Source organism: Hyperolius riggenbachi, chromosome 6, assembly GCF_040937935.1.
Source record: "Hyperolius riggenbachi isolate aHypRig1 chromosome 6, aHypRig1.pri, whole genome shotgun sequence".
NCBI lineage: Eukaryota > Metazoa > Chordata > Amphibia > Anura > Hyperoliidae > Hyperolius > Hyperolius riggenbachi.
The window spans coordinates 73,765,687-73,783,202 of record NC_090651.1 but is presented as its reverse complement, the minus strand read 5'-3'; the positions used below and the strand labels follow the sequence as shown (position 1 = coordinate 73,783,202).

The following is a 17,516-nucleotide window of genomic DNA, read 5'->3' as shown; positions in this document are numbered from 1 at the left end:
TTGACAAACCAACTGACCATCTAAATAATATAATTTGTCCATCCGTTTTCTGCATGATTTGTCAGACAGTGCTGCATTGCTGTCAATTGTTTCCTACATGGGAAAAACACATTGGAGTGGGAACCAGCCCATTGATTAACATTAATCCTCAGTTTTTCTGTGCAGAAAACGCACAGAAAAACTGACCAGTGTGGACAGGACCTTAGGGCACAAAGCGGTCCTCTGTGTATGTGTGTGCAGAAATGGAAACATGGATTTTCTCAGATGAGCGCTCACCATGACCGTTACTCTGCGGGAGGGCATTGGTGATGTTTGGCAAGTCGTTACCATAATTGCCATCTTCCAGCGGGCACACGTCCATGTCGCTCCACTTCTTCAGCTGCCGGAGCCAACCAGCTTTCTCCTCTGGTTTGCAGTGAGGGTTCAGCACGATACACACCCACAGAGCCCCTAGAGAGATCACCAATCAGAAAGAGCTTTAGTACCGCTAACAATGAATGCATCACATGACTAATATTTTATATTTCCTAACGTGATCAGGTTATTAGAATCACAATGCCCATTCAAATAAAAATCTAGTTTATCACAGTTAGATATCCCCACATCCCCCCAAAAAGATGCTTAATCTTGTACAAGGGCTTAAAGGGGATCCGAGATGAAAAAGATAGTTTAGATAGTTTACACAGCATATCTAGCTGCAAACAGCTTCAAAAGTTTATGATTATTTATTCCTGTGATACAATGAGGGCAGCCATGTTCTGTTTGTCACATTGTAACAGGCTGAGGGCTGGAGATGCTATCAGCTTGCTTGTGTGTAAATTCAGTCCCCTCTCCTCCCCCTCTGCCTCTGAAATCAATGGTTAGTAACCTCCTCCTCCTCCTGCCCAGACTGAGCTCCCATAAGCCCTTGCTACAGTGTCAAGGCACAAAATGAGCTGTGGGCGAGGCTTGTTTAGTTTATAGGGAATTAGAGTATTAAAACAAAACAAAAACAAGTATTTTGCACGAGGAACGCCCTATAAACTATATGAAAGGAACACAATTATGCAATGAGTAAAAGTTTATCTTGGATCCACTTTAATGTGATTATTGAGTGGGGAATTATACATTAAAGTAGGTAGAGAAAATTTATAATTTGTGAGTCAAGTCATTTAATAAGCGTTAAAATACATTTTATTAACAGACTCACACAAAACTTTAAAACTGTACATACAAAAAAAGCCATCATTAATAGAATAATATACATGTATAATCAAGGCTTGTCGCTTGCACAATAATGACACAGCAACGGGATAGTCCTCCTATACAGCAAGAGCAGCTCCTATTAATAATTCAAGTTGATCTGCAATAGAGTTTTGGTGTCCGTGTATTTCCATATATACCATAAGGTTTTAAATATAATTCAGCCGAGGTAAACACAAATCTCAGCGCGTTTCGTGAACATGAAACAATGTACAGTTCACTTCCTCAAGAGTAAGTTCCCTGCTTAATGGTTTAGTTGAAGATAGGAGAAAAATAGAATAGGGGGTTGGGAGGAGAGGGAAAGGTGGGAAGGGGGAGATAGGCATAGGATAGACATAAGAAAGCAGGGCTTCACCCATAACAATCCAATAGTCACTTAATAGAGGGCACGCAAAGAGTTTAAAATTAATTAATTAGGGTATATAGTAATTAAAAAAAAACACTTGTGAATGTGAATCAAATAGTGGAGTGATAAATAGGATTACAGGTCTAAGTAATAAAAGTAAACTAGTGTTTATGTGGATGGTTTATGTGGATTCCAGCAGATCTGGAGGTGTGGCTAGTTTCCAGGGAAAACAATGGATAATTTGCATTTTTCAGCAGTGTTGCACTGGGAGACATCTCAGAAGTCCTTCCAACCTGAATTATCGCAATACTTTCTGTTTTAAGAAAGCAAACTTTTGTTTTCTATGGGATGAGCGAGGAAACTGTAGTGCCCGGAGGAAGCCCACACAAACACAGGAAGAACATACAAACTCTGTGCAGATAGTGCCCTGGCTGGGATTTGAGCAATGGCCAGCAATGCAAGGCTAAAGGGCCAACCACTCTCGCCTTGCCGCGCTGATCAGATAAGCAGAAACCAACATAGGTGAGCAGATTGCACATTTTCATTGCTGGACTGCTAAGATTAGCAAATGTTATCAAAAATAAAAACTTTGGAAGAATTGTTGCCTTGGCTTTACTTTAGCCGCAGGCTCTTGAATTACTCACCCAGCTCATCCCAGAGCTGCCGACACTTATCAGTCATGCCGCTGCCTTGCTGCCTCCAAAGCGCTAGGCGAGGATCTGCCATGAACTGCTCAGTTATCAGCGTCAGCATTCGCGCACCATTGGAGTCTCTCATCCGCAGCATCTCTCGCACCTAGGAAAGAAATCAAAATTACCATTAAAACTAAACTAATACAACTGGAGTGAAACTTTAAAACAAGCCAAATTCACTCTCTAGTAGCATCAGCAACGCTTTAATGAACTTTTAGGGCTGGTTCACACTATGAGCGTTTTGAGTTTTTATTTATTTGCTAGCGTTCCTAAAAGTGCAATAAAAGAGCTTGTGTAATGAAATCCTATGTGAGTGTTCTCACATGAGTGATGAGATTTTTTTTTCCAATCGCAAACGTGCGTCCTGCACCATTTTCTGGGCGATTGTGCTTCAATGCAAGGTATAGGAAAAATAGCGAATCACTGTCAAAGGAATGGTGATTTTGCAAGCATTTTTAGGCAAATTTGCTTTAAAGTGTACCAGAGATCAACTTCTACAAGAAAAAAAAAAAGAAGAAAAAAAAAAAAAAAAAAAAAAAAAATCGATACTTACCCGGGGCTTCCTCCTGCCCCATAAACACATGTGGGTCCCACGTCGTCCTTCCATGGTCTGCCATTCAGCTGCAATCAGCCCCGGTAACTTGCTCAGTCGCGTCCACTCTGGGTCTTCTCCACATGCGCAAACCTACTGCGCATGCGCAGTACACCCGGACTGCCGTCAATGAGCAAGTTACCAGGAATGATCGCGGCCGAATGGAAGACCGCAGGAGGAGAAAGTGGGACTCGCACGTGTCTATGGGGTGGGAGAAACTAGTGTGAACTAGGCCTTAATCAAAATGTGAAAAAAAAAAATCTATCTCTATACAGTGGGTTGCAAAAGTATTCGGCCCCCTTGAAGTTTTCCACACTTTGTCATATTACTGCCACAAACATGAATCAATTTTATTGGAATTCCACATGAAAGACCAACACAAAGTGGTGTACACATGAGATGTGGAACAAAAATCATACATGATTCCAAACATTTTTTACAAATCAATAACTGCAAAGTGTTGTGTGCATAATTATTCGGCTCCCTTTGATCTGAGTGCAGTCAGTTGCCTATAGACATTGCCTGATGAGTGCTAATGTGCACCTGTGTGTAATCTAATGTCAGTACAAATACAGCTGCTCTGTGAGGGCCTCAGAGGTTGTCCAAGAGAATATTGGGAGCAACAACACCGTGAAGTCCAAAGAACACACAAGACAGGTCAGGGATCTAGTTATTGAGAAATTTAAAGCAGGCTTGGGCTACAAAAAGATTTCCAAGGCCTTGAACATCCCACGGAGCACTGTTCAAGTGATCATTCAGAAATGGGAGTATGGCACAACTGTACACCTACCAAGACAAGGCGATCCACATAAACTCATAGGCCGAACAAGGAGAGCGCTGATCAGAAATGCAGTCAAGAGGCCCATGGTGACTGGACGAGCTGCAGAGATCTACAGCTAAGGTGGGAGACTCTGTCCATAGGACAACTATTAGTCATGCACTGTACAACGTTGGCCTATATGGAAGAGTGGCAAGAAGAAAGCCATTGTTAACAGAAAAGCATCAGAAGTCCAGCTTGCAGTTTGCCACAAGCCATGTGGGGGACACAGCAACCATGTGGAAGAAGGTGCTCTGGTCAGATGAGACCAAAATGGAACTTTTTGGCCAAAATGCAAAATGCTATGTGTGGCAGAAATCTAACACTGCACATCACTCTGAACACACCATCCCCACTGTCAAATATGGTAGTAGCATCATGCTCGGGGGGTGCATCTCTTCAGCAGGGACAGGGAAGCTGGTCAAAGTTGATGGGAAGATGGATGGAGCCAAATACAGGGCAAACTTGGAAGAAAACCTCTTGGAGACTGCAAAAGACTTGAGACTGGGCCGGAGGTTCACCTTCCAGCAGGACAATGACCCTAAACATAAAGCCAGGACAACAATGTAATGGTTTAAAACAAAACATATCCATGTGTTAGAACGGCCCAGTCAAAGTCCAGATCTAAATCCAATCGAGAATCTGTTGCAAGATCTGAAAACTGCTGTTCACAAACGCTGTCCATCTAATCTGACTGAGCTGGAGCTGTTTTGCAAAGAAGAATGGGCAAGGATTTCAGTCTCTAGATGTGCAAAGCTAGTAGAGACATACCCTAAAAGATTGGCAGCTGTAATTGCAGCAAAAGGTGGTTCTACAAAGTATTGAGTCAGGGGGCCGAATAATTACGCACACACCACTTTGCAGTTATTGATTTGTAAAAAATGTTTGGAATGATGTATGATTTCCAATCCACTTCTCACGTGTACACCACTTTGTATTGGTCTTTCACGTGGAATTCCAATAAAATTGATTCATGTTTGTGGCAGTAATGTGACAAAATGTGGAAAACTTCAAGGGGGCCGAATACATTTGCAACCCACTGTATCTACATCTCTATATCTATATCTATCTATCTATTGTCTGTAATACATGAAAAAAATATATAATACAATATAGTACTGACATTTCTGTAGCATTGACATTACAGCAGAAAGAATCCAGATATTTGTAGATGAGAAATCAGTTCTATTTCATAATCTGGGCCCTGGATACATGAAAGAAATGTTACAGCTGTGTAGCAATAAAAAAAAAAAAATAAGAAAAAGAATGAGAAAAAAAAAAAAAAAAAAAATTGGTGTTGAAGTACAAGTATAGTTTTTATGCTGTAAAAATATAGATGTTCCGCGTTTGGCCGGAAACGGCAAATATACCAGCCTGTTTTCTGTGAAAATTTCATGAAATTAAAAATAGCATGTTCAATGCGGAAATGACTGATGAAAAATCCCAAGCAATCCTGGGCGCAATGTAATGTTTTCTACATCATTTCATGTATACTCTCACCCCCCAGCAGTCTGAAATATGATTACCCGGCCCTTGACCGAAAAAAAGTTTGGGAACCTCTGTCCAAGTGGCTGCTCCCCAGGTCATGTGATTTAAACTCAGACCTGCAGAAAGCAGGGGTTACACTTGCAGCAGACTGTGTTTCCAGGATTGCTTTAAACATACTGTAGCAATGCTACACACTTATAAAAGTTTTACCTTAGCAAACATGGAGTTGAGCTGTTTCCCCGAGCTGTAATATCCTCCCTGAGACAGGAAGAGTTTCACCTGCTCCCGTACTTGTTCTTCATCCAGGTGCCAGCAGTTCTCATCACTGATACTGGCCCCAGCAGTGGGATCAGGGGCCCCTGGAAGAGGAGAAAAGCAGTCAGTATGAAAATACAAATACAGTAGCATGAAAGGGAACAAAAGCACCCGGGATGCCTAACTAACTGGCATTTACGGGGCCTTGGGGGTGTCTCTTTCCCACTAATGCAGAACAGTGTGCAGCGGAAAACACCAGAGCTCTAAGCGCCGGTCCTCTTCACTTCTTACAGCTGCCCTGCTTTTTTTTCTTCCAAAACAATGGTTTTGGTGACCATTTAGTAACATTCCCTATGCAGACATGCTGTTGGGAGTTTCTGCAGATCAGCCTGTTGTGCATGGGGGAGAAGTGCACTGTAGTGCATTAGGAACTACAACTTCCTTGCTTAGTGTGTCCCTCCCTTCACCCCTTCAGACTGTAAGCCTTTAGCAGGGTCTGGTCTTCCTCTTTGGTGGAGGGGAAGGAAATGGGATCAGTACCATGCACCTTATGAGGGGGTGGAGGATATATGGTAAATACCATACACTTGGTGGTGGTGGTGGTGGGGGGGGATTTGGGGTCATAACCATGCACTCGGTGGAGGGGATGGATATGGGGTCATAACCATGCACTGGGTGGAGGGGGGTAAGATATAGGGTGGTTACCATGCACTTGGTGGAAGATATGGAGTCATTACTAATGTACAGCGCTGTGTAATATTTTGGCGCTTTATAAATACAATAAATAAATTACCATGCACTTGGTGGAGGGGGAAGATATAGGGTCATTACCATGCACTTTTTGGAGGGAGTTGGAGGATATGGAGTCATTACCATGCCCTTGGTGGAGAGGGTACATAGGGGGTCAGTACCATGCATTTGAAGGAGGGGGAGGAAATGGGGCCATTACCATGCACTTGGTGGAAGGGGGAGGAAATGGCATCATTACCATGCATGTGGTGGAAGAGGAGAAGACAAGTCATTACCATGCACCTGGTGGAGGGGGAGGGGGGGGGGTGAGGATATAGGGTCATTACCATGCAGCTGGTGGAGGGGGAGGAGATAGGGTCATTACCATGCAGCTGGTGGAGGGGGGAGGATATAGGGTCATTACCATGCAGCTGGTGGAGGGGGAGGAGATAGGGTCATTACCATGCACCTGGTGAAGGGGGGAGGATATGGTGTCATTACCATGCGTGTGGTGGAAGAGGAGAAGACAAGTCATTACCATGCACCTGGTAGAGGGGGGAGGATATGGGGTCATTACCATGCAGCTGGTGGAGAGGGGGGGGGGGAAGAGATAGGGTCATTACCATAGATTTGGTGGAAGGGGAGAGGACGAGTCATTACCATGCACTTGGTAGAGGGGGGAGGATATAGGGTCATTACCATACATTTGGTGGAAGGGGAGAGGACGGGTCATTACCATGCACTTGGTGGAGGGGGATGGAGATGGGGTCATTACCATGCAGTTGGTGGAAGGGGAGAGGACGGGTCATTACCATGCACTTGGTGGAGGGGGATGGAGATGGGGTCATTACCATGCAGTTGGTGGAAGGGGAGAGGACGGGTCATTACCATGCACTTGGTGGAGGGGGGAGATGGGGTCATTACCATGCACTTGGTGGAGGGGGGTTGAGATGGGGTCATTACCATGCACTTGGTGGAGGGGGGGATATATGGTCATTACCATGCATTTGGTGGAAGGGGAGAGGACGGGTCATTACCATGCACCTGGTGGTGGTGGGGAGGGGGGGAGAGATGGAGTCATTACTATGCACTTGGTGGGGGGATGGGGTCATTACCATGCACTTGGTGGAGGGGGGAAGAGATAGGGTCATTACCATGCATTTGGTGGAAAGGGAGAGGATGGGACATTACCATGCACTTGGTGGAGGGGGGGGGGGGGAGATGGGGTCATTACCATGCATTTGGTGGAGGGGGGGGGGGGAGATGGGGTCATTACCATGCATTTGGTGGAGGGGGGGGGGGAGATGGGATCATTACCATGCATTTGGTGGAAGGGGAGAAGACGAGTCATTACCATGCACCTGGTGGAGGCGGAGGATATATGGTCTTTACCATGCATTTGGTGGAAGGGGAGAAGACGGGTCATTACCATGCACCTGGTGGAGGGGGAGGATATATGGTCTTTACCATGCATTTGGTGGAAGGGGAGAAGACAAGTCATTACCATGCACCTGGTGAAGGGAGAGGATATATGGTCTTTACCATGCATTTGGTGGAAGGGGAGAGGACGGGTCATTACCATGCACTTGGTTGATTTCAGAGTTGGAGGACAGGATCTCATCAGCGAGCTTCTGAGCAGTGGGAAGCACTTCCGTATGATGTGCCGTGATCAGATACTGGACAAACTTCTGTAGTTGGTCGCGGTTCATTTGGAAGAGGGTCTCTGAGATGGGAAGACGCAGTTTGACTTGGTCCGGCTTGCGGATGCGATAAAGCGAGAGCGCCACCACGTGAGCGCAGTAGAAAATGTCCCTGTTACCACAACCACAGGTCACGGAGGTTATCTTGCAGCGGTCAAAGCTGATGGCTACTTTGTAGGTGGCTTCTGGCTCAGACTGAGTTGCTGGCTCTGTCACTGTGCCACTGAGGTGGAAACCTGTAAGCAAAAAGAGAGAGATTCTTACTATACCAGCACCACACCCATCAGTATATGATATGATCATACTCTTCAATTGGAGGTTCAAAAATAATCTGTAAATGGGTCATATGAATGTGGTTTGTTCCAATTCAATCCACAGGGCAAATTTCACTTCACGTAAATTCTCTAGCACTGCCCATTTTTACTGTGTCAGCTAATCAGAAAATATTACGGAAGTTAGAGGACCTGCACTACAGCCAGAAAAAAAACAAATTCTTGTATTAGAAAGTGACCAGCTATAGCACCCTCCATAGACAAGACACAGAACATTTATATTGCGCTTTTCTACTAGCAGACTCAAAGCGCCAGAGCTGCAGCCCCTAGAGCGTGCTCTATAGGCAGTATCAGTGCAAGGGAGTCTCCTTACTGAATATTTGCTGGCTTACTAAACAGGAAGAGCAGAGATTAAACCCTTGTCCTCCTGTGTCAGAGGCAGAGCCCTTAACTAGTTCACTATCCAGCCACAGGACAGAGGTTTTCAGGATAGTGGGCCTAGCTGCATCTAGCACCCAGAGTGCCTCTCCCCACCATGCTCCTGTACACACACACACACACACACACACACACACACACACACACACACACACACACACACACACACACACACACACACACACACACACACACACACACACAATGTTAGAATTAGGAAAGATCAGGTGATTGCTGCATCAAGAGAAAATTCAAGCAAAACAACAAAAACCTCCTTGCCAGATCACAGAGATTCAAATAGTCAACTGTATAGCTAACCGTTCCTCTAAAATCCATGACCCCAAAAACCATCTAGTTGCAAGTCAAATCTTAGGGAGTGGGGCTTCCTCTTCAAATTCAGTCTGCAGGATACATTTATCGGGATAAATTTATGTGAATAGTAATACGCAGGTTGCATTTTTTGTTCCTGGATGTACAAATCCAACATTCATCCACTTATAATCAGAGCTCCTGGCCTGTTGTATGTATGAAATAACATCAGACAATGCGAGAAGCTGCAGAAGAGGATTACTCCCAGCATTCCAGGGATTGAGGACGAAATCAGTTAATCTCAATGCCATTATTCTGAGGGCAGAATACAGCACAGTTATTGCCAGTACTTCCAGGTGCCGAGGGCAAGTATAGCTAGTCTACTGAGGATAGACTTCTTTAGATCAGTGCTATGGGAGGCTTACTGCTTGGTTTCTTTAGCTGTGAACGTTCATGTTATGCACCAGTTACTGGGTAAAGCTAGTACAGTAAAACACCCGTTATCCAGAACTCCATTAAAGAGAGACTGAAGCAAACAAAAATTGCCATTTTTACCTGGTATTTCGCTTCAGTACTCTGTAGATGTAAACCACCGCATCCCGAGGCAAAATGAGGGCTTTAGACCCCCTAAATCCCCAGGGGGCAACACAGGCAGCGGTTCGTGAAAGAGGCAGAGCTTTCTGCTGTAGCTCTACCTCTACTGATGTCAATTGCCGCGGATCTCCGCCTCTCCCCGCCCCTCTCAGTCTTCCTTCACAGAGAGGGGCGGGGAGAGGCGGAGATCCACACAGTGATTGACGTCAGGAGAGGCAGAGCTGCAGCTCAAAGCTCTGCCTCCCCGGGCAGCAAAATCCACGACCAAGAAAGTCGTGGATGTTTGCCCCGGGATTTGGGGGACATAAACCCCTCGTTTTGGCTCAGGGATGTGGCGGTTTACATCTACTGAGACTACTGAAGCGAACTACCAGGTAAAATAGCAATTTTTGTTCGCTTCAGAGTTTCTTTAACTAGAAGTCTCAAGCAACAAGAAAAAAAAAATTCAGGATGCAATCAATCTACTTTTACACCTCTTTATACAGTAATAGACCTCTGTTACATTAAAGGGAATGTCCAAGCAAAATAAAAAAATGAGTTTCACTTACCTGGGGCTTCTACCAGCCCCATGCAGCCATCCTGTGCCCTCGTAGTCACTCCCTGCTGCTCCAGTCCCCCGCTGGCAGCTTGCCGACCGCGGAGGTCGGCAGGCCGCATTGCGTACATTTTTACGCATTCCCGCTGGTGCAGGAACATTAACACATACATTTTACGCATTACTAGTTTAATGTGTAAATTTTTACGCATTGAACCAGTAATGCGTAAAATTGTATGCGTTAATGTTCCTGCACTAGCGGGAATGCGTAAAAATGTACGCAATGCGGCCCGCCAACCTCCGAGGTCGGCAAGCTGCCAGCGGGGAACTGGAGCAGCAGTGAGTGACTACGAGGGCACAGGATGGCTGCATGGGGCTGGTAGAAGCCCCAGGTAGGTGAAACTCATTTTTTTATTTTGCTTGAACCTTCCCTTTAAGTCTGTCCTTTGTCCTAATTTGTTTTTAATTACTGTATTTCAACATTAATACAGAGTTTATGGTAAGTATACAGTGAAGGGTATAATACTGTTTTTTTTAGCTAGTCCTATTTTTAACATTGATTCTCAAGTACTAGTGATATTTTATAATGTAAAGTTCATGATTAAATGGGCTAATGTTAGGGTACATAGAGAGGTTCTCTGGTTTCTATTGTCCAGCAGTTATATTCACTTCTGCCTCAACTCCCCTCCACAGGAAACACATGGGTCTTCAGCAGAGACTCTAATGCCAAGTACACACTATGAGATTTTTATTGCAGATTTACTGTCAGATCGATTTTTTCCAACATGTACGATCTGATTTCCGATCATTTTCTGATCGATTTCTGTTTTCCGTTCATTTATATCGGAAATCAGACATGGTGGAAATAATCGATCTGATAGTAAGTCTGCCAAAAAATCTCAGTGTGTACCCAGCATAATTTCTAGTGACTGGTTAAGGTTAGGCAGAGTTAAACTTCCTTCACACGGAAGGCTGTTGTGTGCTTGCTGGGCAGTTCAGCCTGCAGTTTGCCGATCTGTGAATGAATTCAGGTAGCAAATGCAATGCGTTTTTAACCTCACGTGTTTCAGCATTTGACATGAAGTGCAGTTTTCCCGCAGTCTGTGGGACAGACCCCTCTCGTCTGCCTGAGCTGAGTGCTAACAAGCATCCGGCCGCTGTACAGGGAGCCGCTGAGAGGTGGTGAATGCACCACCTGGACTCACTTGTGTAAAGAGCACTAAGGGCTGATAGGGCCTGGTTCCCACTTGCAAGCAAAACGTACCATTTTCCACAGCGCAGCAAAACTTAGCAAATGGATCCAATGGATCTGCTTCTACTTGAAATTAAGTACACCTCCATTTGCTGCTTTCCTGCAAATGGAACGAAAAGTCCCAACCTGTTCAATTTTCCAGACCAGCGGATGAGTTTCCAATAGAGGCCTAAGGTGCAAACACATCTGACACAGACTTGAACGTGGCAAGAAAACGGAAGAGCAGACATTGAACTGGTCCACACTGCTCTGTGCAGAAAAGACCATCACGAGTGAGAACCAAGCCTTAGGTGTGACTAATCAGTGCCAGGCTTAGCAGAAAAAAATCAGGATCTGTTTAAAGTACGGTATTCAAAATCTGTTGGATCTCATACTACAAGTAAGTGGTAAAACTGGCCAATCATTGGCGAACCAAAATTATATGTGTGTACGCACCCCTTAGCAGAGAGGAATGTACAGATGTTATTCAACAGAATTAAATTGCAGGAAGACTTGTGTAGTACCAATGAATGTTTATGAGATTTTATTACAAAAGTGTAAGTGTCCCCTTTAATGCTTGTCCTAGAAGCTGACCCCGAATGAGAATGCAGATCGAGTAGGTGTTCTGACTCCCTTTTTCATATTACTCCAGTTCAGCTTCTCTTCCACTGTTGGGCATATTTTTAGGTGTAGTGTAGGGTACACAGGAAGTTAAAGACACTACCAGGATGTTGGCTCTGATGCCTCGGCACTGAGAAAAATGCCTGTGTTCATCTGGCGTTCCTGAAGTAGTCCAGTAAGGCTGAAGTGGCGTCTTGACTCTTTTCAGTATGTTCGGAGTTTTTCGAATGACAGGGTATGTAAGCCAGCTGTGGCGGTGATGGAGGGTTTTACAATGGATAAAATTAGATGCTGCCTAGAGGCACCTCTAATCCTCCTGTGCCACAATCTTCCCTCTGCAGCCCCCACACTGGAGGAAATGTCCCCCAGATGCTGGAGGTGGGATTAACTCTTTGTAACCTAGAGGTCTAAAAAGCTCAGTGCAGTGAAGGGCTAATTCAGAGCAAAAATCACTAAGCGTAATCACAAACACTTAGCGCACTTTGTAGCGATTTGCAGCAGCGATTCCCAGAATGTGCTTAGCAATTTTCTATTTATGCCTAGCGATTTTGGAGAGGTTGCATTTTGTAGTTCTCGTGGCAAAACAGGAAGTACACTTTGACCTCGAAGTGAACAGCTTTTGCACAAAAAAAGCGTTGAAAATAGCTTTGTTCAGCGATTTTTAAAGTTTTCCTATGCGTAATCGCCTCCACAATGCTGCAGGACCCACTTTTGCATTTGAGAAAAATATCACATAGTTCTGGTGTAAACTATCCAACACAAACACATTAACCGCTCATAAGCGCTCTTAGTGTGAACTAGTGCTATTTCTTGCTGACCAAGAGTAGCATACCAGCTAAGATCATTATATAGGTCATGCCATCACTCACCCACTGGTACCTTTATTTACGTTAGCTTGCATGATAAACCGTAAACAGCTATGATTCCCCCCACCACATGACACCCTTGTCCTAGAGAGGCCAGTGGACTAAATTAGTGGCTGGATAGTGTGTAGGTTAAGGGCACCGCCTCTGACATGGGAGACCAGGGTTCAAATCCTGGCTAGGGTCAGTACCTATATAGTAAGGAGTTCAAAGCAAGACTCCCTAACACTACAGGGTGGCCTCGAGTGCTCCCTTAGTGGCTGCAGCTCTTGAGCGCTTTGAGTCCGACAGGAGAAAAGCGCTATACAAATGTTTGGATTGGATGTTTGGAAAAACCATTACCAGTAACAAGGACTTGGCCAGCACAGGCAGGGAGCGACATTTTAACATCTAAACTGGCTCACACTACATGCACTTTTTTAAGTGCCAGCGATTTGAAAAGCACTTGCTAATGTAGCGCTAGGTGTGCGTTCTCTCCCCCCCCCCCCCCCCAAACTAAGAAAAAATTGTCACCGCGGATAAACCCAGTTAAGTAGTGTCCTGGATTTATTCAATTTATACAAACTGGTATTTAGTTAAATATGCAAACGTCTATCCAGTACCAATAGATGTATAAAGTGAGTAAATATTCGCTAAGGTGACTGTATTTTTGCCCCTGTAAAGGAAACCGACAGAGATGTGAGTGTTTAGGTCAGGGCATTGGCAGGGTCGGAGCCCTGTCAGTAAGGCCTGTTTATTCCTGCAGCCATGCGCACACTGGCTGCCATACTGATTAGATACACACAGCACGGTTCACTTGCCGGTCACTGCCTAATTAACTGTGTTTAAACAAGCAGTAGGAAAACATATTCCCTTTCTGAACTTTTGGAGAGGCATGTCAAGAATGGCCAGTTTTTCTTCCAGATAATCTCCCTGTGCTGAGAGAGGAATTCACCCCTTCCTCTCCAGATGCAGAGTGGCCTGCAGCAGACAAAACACTGGACAGAGACAGAGAGACCCTGTGCTGCCACACAGCTGACTGAGGGGTAACAGAAAGATCGCCCCCCCCCCATATGGGAAATGGTCACCATGGTCCATAATAGGGACAGTGGCATTACTGGAAGAGAATAGCATGAAGGGGAAGTGTAAGAAAATTAAGTTTATGAGTTTTGGGAAATGGATCATCAGGGAGGAGAGACGGACACTGACCAAACAGGATGTGATCTGCACAGCCAGGCAGCTGGAAAAAGGAAGTAAGGTTAAGAGCAACCTGGGTATAGTAACACTCCCAACATCCTGCACCAATCGGGATTGCAGAAAATTGCTTTAGAGTAATACCTCACCGTATTAAAGCACATCTCCTGTAAATGGTGGCAATGATTCATGAAAGCTCTTTATTCCTGTAGCTTGCATCAGCTAGTAGAACCATTTTCAGTGAGGTGTGCTCCGCCATACACTACTGCTTGTAGCTTGCATCAGCAAAATATTTTCTAACAGAAAGTAAACACTACTACATAATACACTGAGCACCACAATGCTTTATGGCAGACTGAACACTGTAAAGGGGCCCATACACTGGTCGATTTCAGCCATCCATCGATCAGTTCCATAGAATCGATCGATTATCGATTCTATCAAATCTATTGATAGATTTGTGGCTGATTTCGACTGATTTGATCTGATAGGATGGAAAATCTATGTTGATCTGCTGCTGGCAGCAGATCGATGGCCCATAGAGTTGCATTGGAACTAATGGTCCAATAATGCGTTTAGATAGATTTCCAATAGATTTCATTCTAAAATCTATTGGAAATCTGTTCCTAGTGTGTGACACACATCCGATAGATTCCTGTCAGATTCGACCTGAAAGGCATCTGACAGAAATCTATCTGAAGGTCGAATCTGCTGCAAATCTACAAGTGCATGGCCTCCTTAACAATGATTCCATGATGAGAACATGTAGAATGCAATTCAGCCATCAAATTGCTTCCTTAAATACCAATAGAGTGTAAGCTTGTCTGCCATCATTATTAATCATGTAGCGCCAGCATCTAACGTGGCCCTGTACAGCAGGATATAGGGTATAACAATACAAGCGTTAACAATACAGGGCTGTACTAATAGATTGTAAGCTCTGCGGTCATCACTTCCTCATATACGAATAGACTGTAAGCTCTGCAGCCAACACATCACTTCCTTATATAATAACAGACTGTAAGCTCTTCAGGCATCACATCCAAATTCCCCAGATCACAGTCTGATAGATAGATGTTCAATCTATAGTACTGGCTGTATACACAGGCTGGGTTAATAGATGCCTTACCTTGCATCTGGTAAGGCGTATAGGATCTGCTGCTAATGTCTGTGACCAGGTAGCACAGGACACAGACAGAGGTCTAGCCGAGTCCATGCCTAGACAGGTCAGAGCTGTTCTGGCAGCACAAGTTACCTACACAGTGTTCGGCAGGTGGGTTTATTGTCTTGCCGGATCAATGCAGGTCTGTGCATTGCATAATGGCTGTTGGTAAGTTGAGACAAAAAAAAAGAGGACACAAGAGAAGAGGAAGACTGCCCAAAGAAGCTCATACAAGGGACAAGGTGGCAGACACAATGGGAAAGGCATATGGCAGCAGCATCACTTCCATGTCATCAATAATTAAAGGTAAAAAGGTAGGTGGATCGGCAGCTTTCAAAAGGTAGGTTTTGATGGTCTGTCTCAATCTGCGATTGGTAATGTCAGGATGAGGTACTACTGAAAGCATCCATTCAAAGTATATGGATTTAGTTTACCCTACTACTGCATAAACTTCCCTACTTCTGAGGCTTGCACTACTGCAGAAATTTTAGGCAGGTAAGGACTGATGCAATTATTTTTTTGCACACATTATCGGATAGCAATCTAAAGCTTTCATCAACAGGGAGGAGGAGTGTGAAGAGATAGAACGCTGTGCTCTAAAGGTTTTAGAGAAGTCACAAATGCTATCTTCACAACTTCCCCTAGATAAATAGCAGGCAGCAAGGGGGAAGGGGGGGGGGGGCAGCTCCTATAGCTATTAGAAACCAGGAGAAACTGCAGAAAAGAAGTGGTGCTTGGTTCTCTTTAAAAGCGCGAGGAATGGAATTCCAGAGACTGGAGACTGCAGTGGAGAAATTCGTTGCCATGCATAAAATGAAGTTATGAATGAGAAGAAGGAGATCTGTAGGTCGTCTTTACAGGTTTGTGAAGTGAATGGTGGAGAGAGTTGAGCATGCCAGCACAGAAGGAGCTCCTTGATGCTGATTGGATGTTTAGTAAGCAGGGCTTGGAAGAAGTTCCAGAGAAGAGCCGTGAACAGTGGCGTGACGCTGACTGTGCAGTGTAGAAGGAAGGGTATATGGATCACAAGATTGAATAAAAATAATGACAAATGCTTGGCAGCTGAGTCAGTCACATGCAGGTATTTCATATGTGCATTCAGTCCTCTCATGGAACTCTGCCACACTGTCAAACGCATTGCTTTCTACACTGAGCCACAGCATAAAGAGTCATAATTATTTTATTGCAATAACAGCTGGCATTTTTTTTTTCATGTATCAAACTCACCTATAGTTGTGCAGACATGAATACGGTGTCAGAATTCAGCCAGCCAATCACAATCTGCAGTGCTGTTCAGCCCTAGGGGTGGAATGTCACACCCCAATAATCAGTTATATGTCAGCAGGGAATTAAATTCTTCCATCTGCAATAGCTGACTAATCAATGAAGCTTACGACCTGAGACTGGCGCACAGTGCTGGAGGCCCTCAGAGCCTGTAATTTGCCTACTTTCCTCTAGGCAGGCTTAGACAGAGCTGCTCCGTGTGTCGGCTGCTGCTGAGAGGTCGATCTGTTCTCTGCTGACCTCCTGCCTGACTGGACATCACTGACACCTATTGAATTTAGTGTATGTCACTTTGTCAATGAGTAGTGATGACAGACACGGAAGTGACAGGTCAAAGGTTACTCATGGTGTCTCCCAGAGGTCATTTCTCTCCCCACAGTCCTCAGTTCTGAACACAAGGCCTGGACCTTCTTACATGAATCTCAGGGCAGCATTATGTTCTGAGAGTTCAGAAATCAAGGGGCTATTTTAATTTAAAGGGGACCTGAACTCTTGCACAGGACAGAAGGAAAACAGAATACTGCACCCTGTATGTATTTAGAGAGAGTTTAGCCTGTCTAACTCGCCCTCATCTGTGACTAATCACATCTATAATTTGATCTCTCAGCTGTGTCAGCTCAGGAATCGCCTCTGCCACGGCAGATCAGCTAATGTGTAAACACAGTATGTCAACCCTATGTCTGCTTCCATGAAAATAGGAAGAATACACACTGCAGATTTATATCAGCTGTAACAAAGAAATGCTTTTTTTTAAAGTTATTATGCTGATGCTTATCTTTTACAACAGAGAGAAGGTTCTGAGTTCAGGTCCGGAAGTAAAGTGTGATAGAATAGGTTCTATGTGCCTCTGCTGTAGTGTTTGCTAGAATTGTTTTCCTTCCCCCAAAACAGAGTATGGCATAGGCACCACCAGGGCTATGCGGAGTACTCCTTTAACTATGCTAAGAAGAACAATGAAAAGTAATCCTTATGCCCAGTGACCAGCTTAATGCCCAGACTAACAAAGAAGACAAGGCCCAGACAGAACCATTTATGTAACTTGACAGCCAAGGTGCTGGTGTATAGGAGGAGTATAGCCTAAATGTAAAAAGGTCAATATTATTTTCTCAATAAAGTGGTAACTTATTGCGCAGCAGTGGACAATAAATAACAGTTACAGACAACAAAACAGCA

The 17,516-nt window shown here is 44.5% G+C and overlaps 1 protein-coding gene across 2 annotated transcripts in view; it reads right to left on the bottom strand.

Annotated features, from left to right (window-relative positions):
* ZSWIM5 (zinc finger SWIM-type containing 5) overlaps positions 1–17,516 on the bottom strand; it is a 143,821-nt gene that overhangs the window by 39,483 nt on the left and 86,822 nt on the right. For both annotated transcript variants that reach the window (XM_068239513.1, XM_068239514.1), the window contains exons 2-5: positions 7,741–8,097; positions 5,388–5,536; positions 2,233–2,383; positions 277–450 (exon numbers count right to left, since the gene is read on the bottom strand). In XM_068239513.1, coding sequence (XP_068095614.1) covers positions 277–450; positions 2,233–2,383; positions 5,388–5,536; positions 7,741–8,097 — 831 coding nt within the window. The remainder of the gene's footprint in view (positions 1–276; positions 451–2,232; positions 2,384–5,387; positions 5,537–7,740; positions 8,098–17,516) is intronic.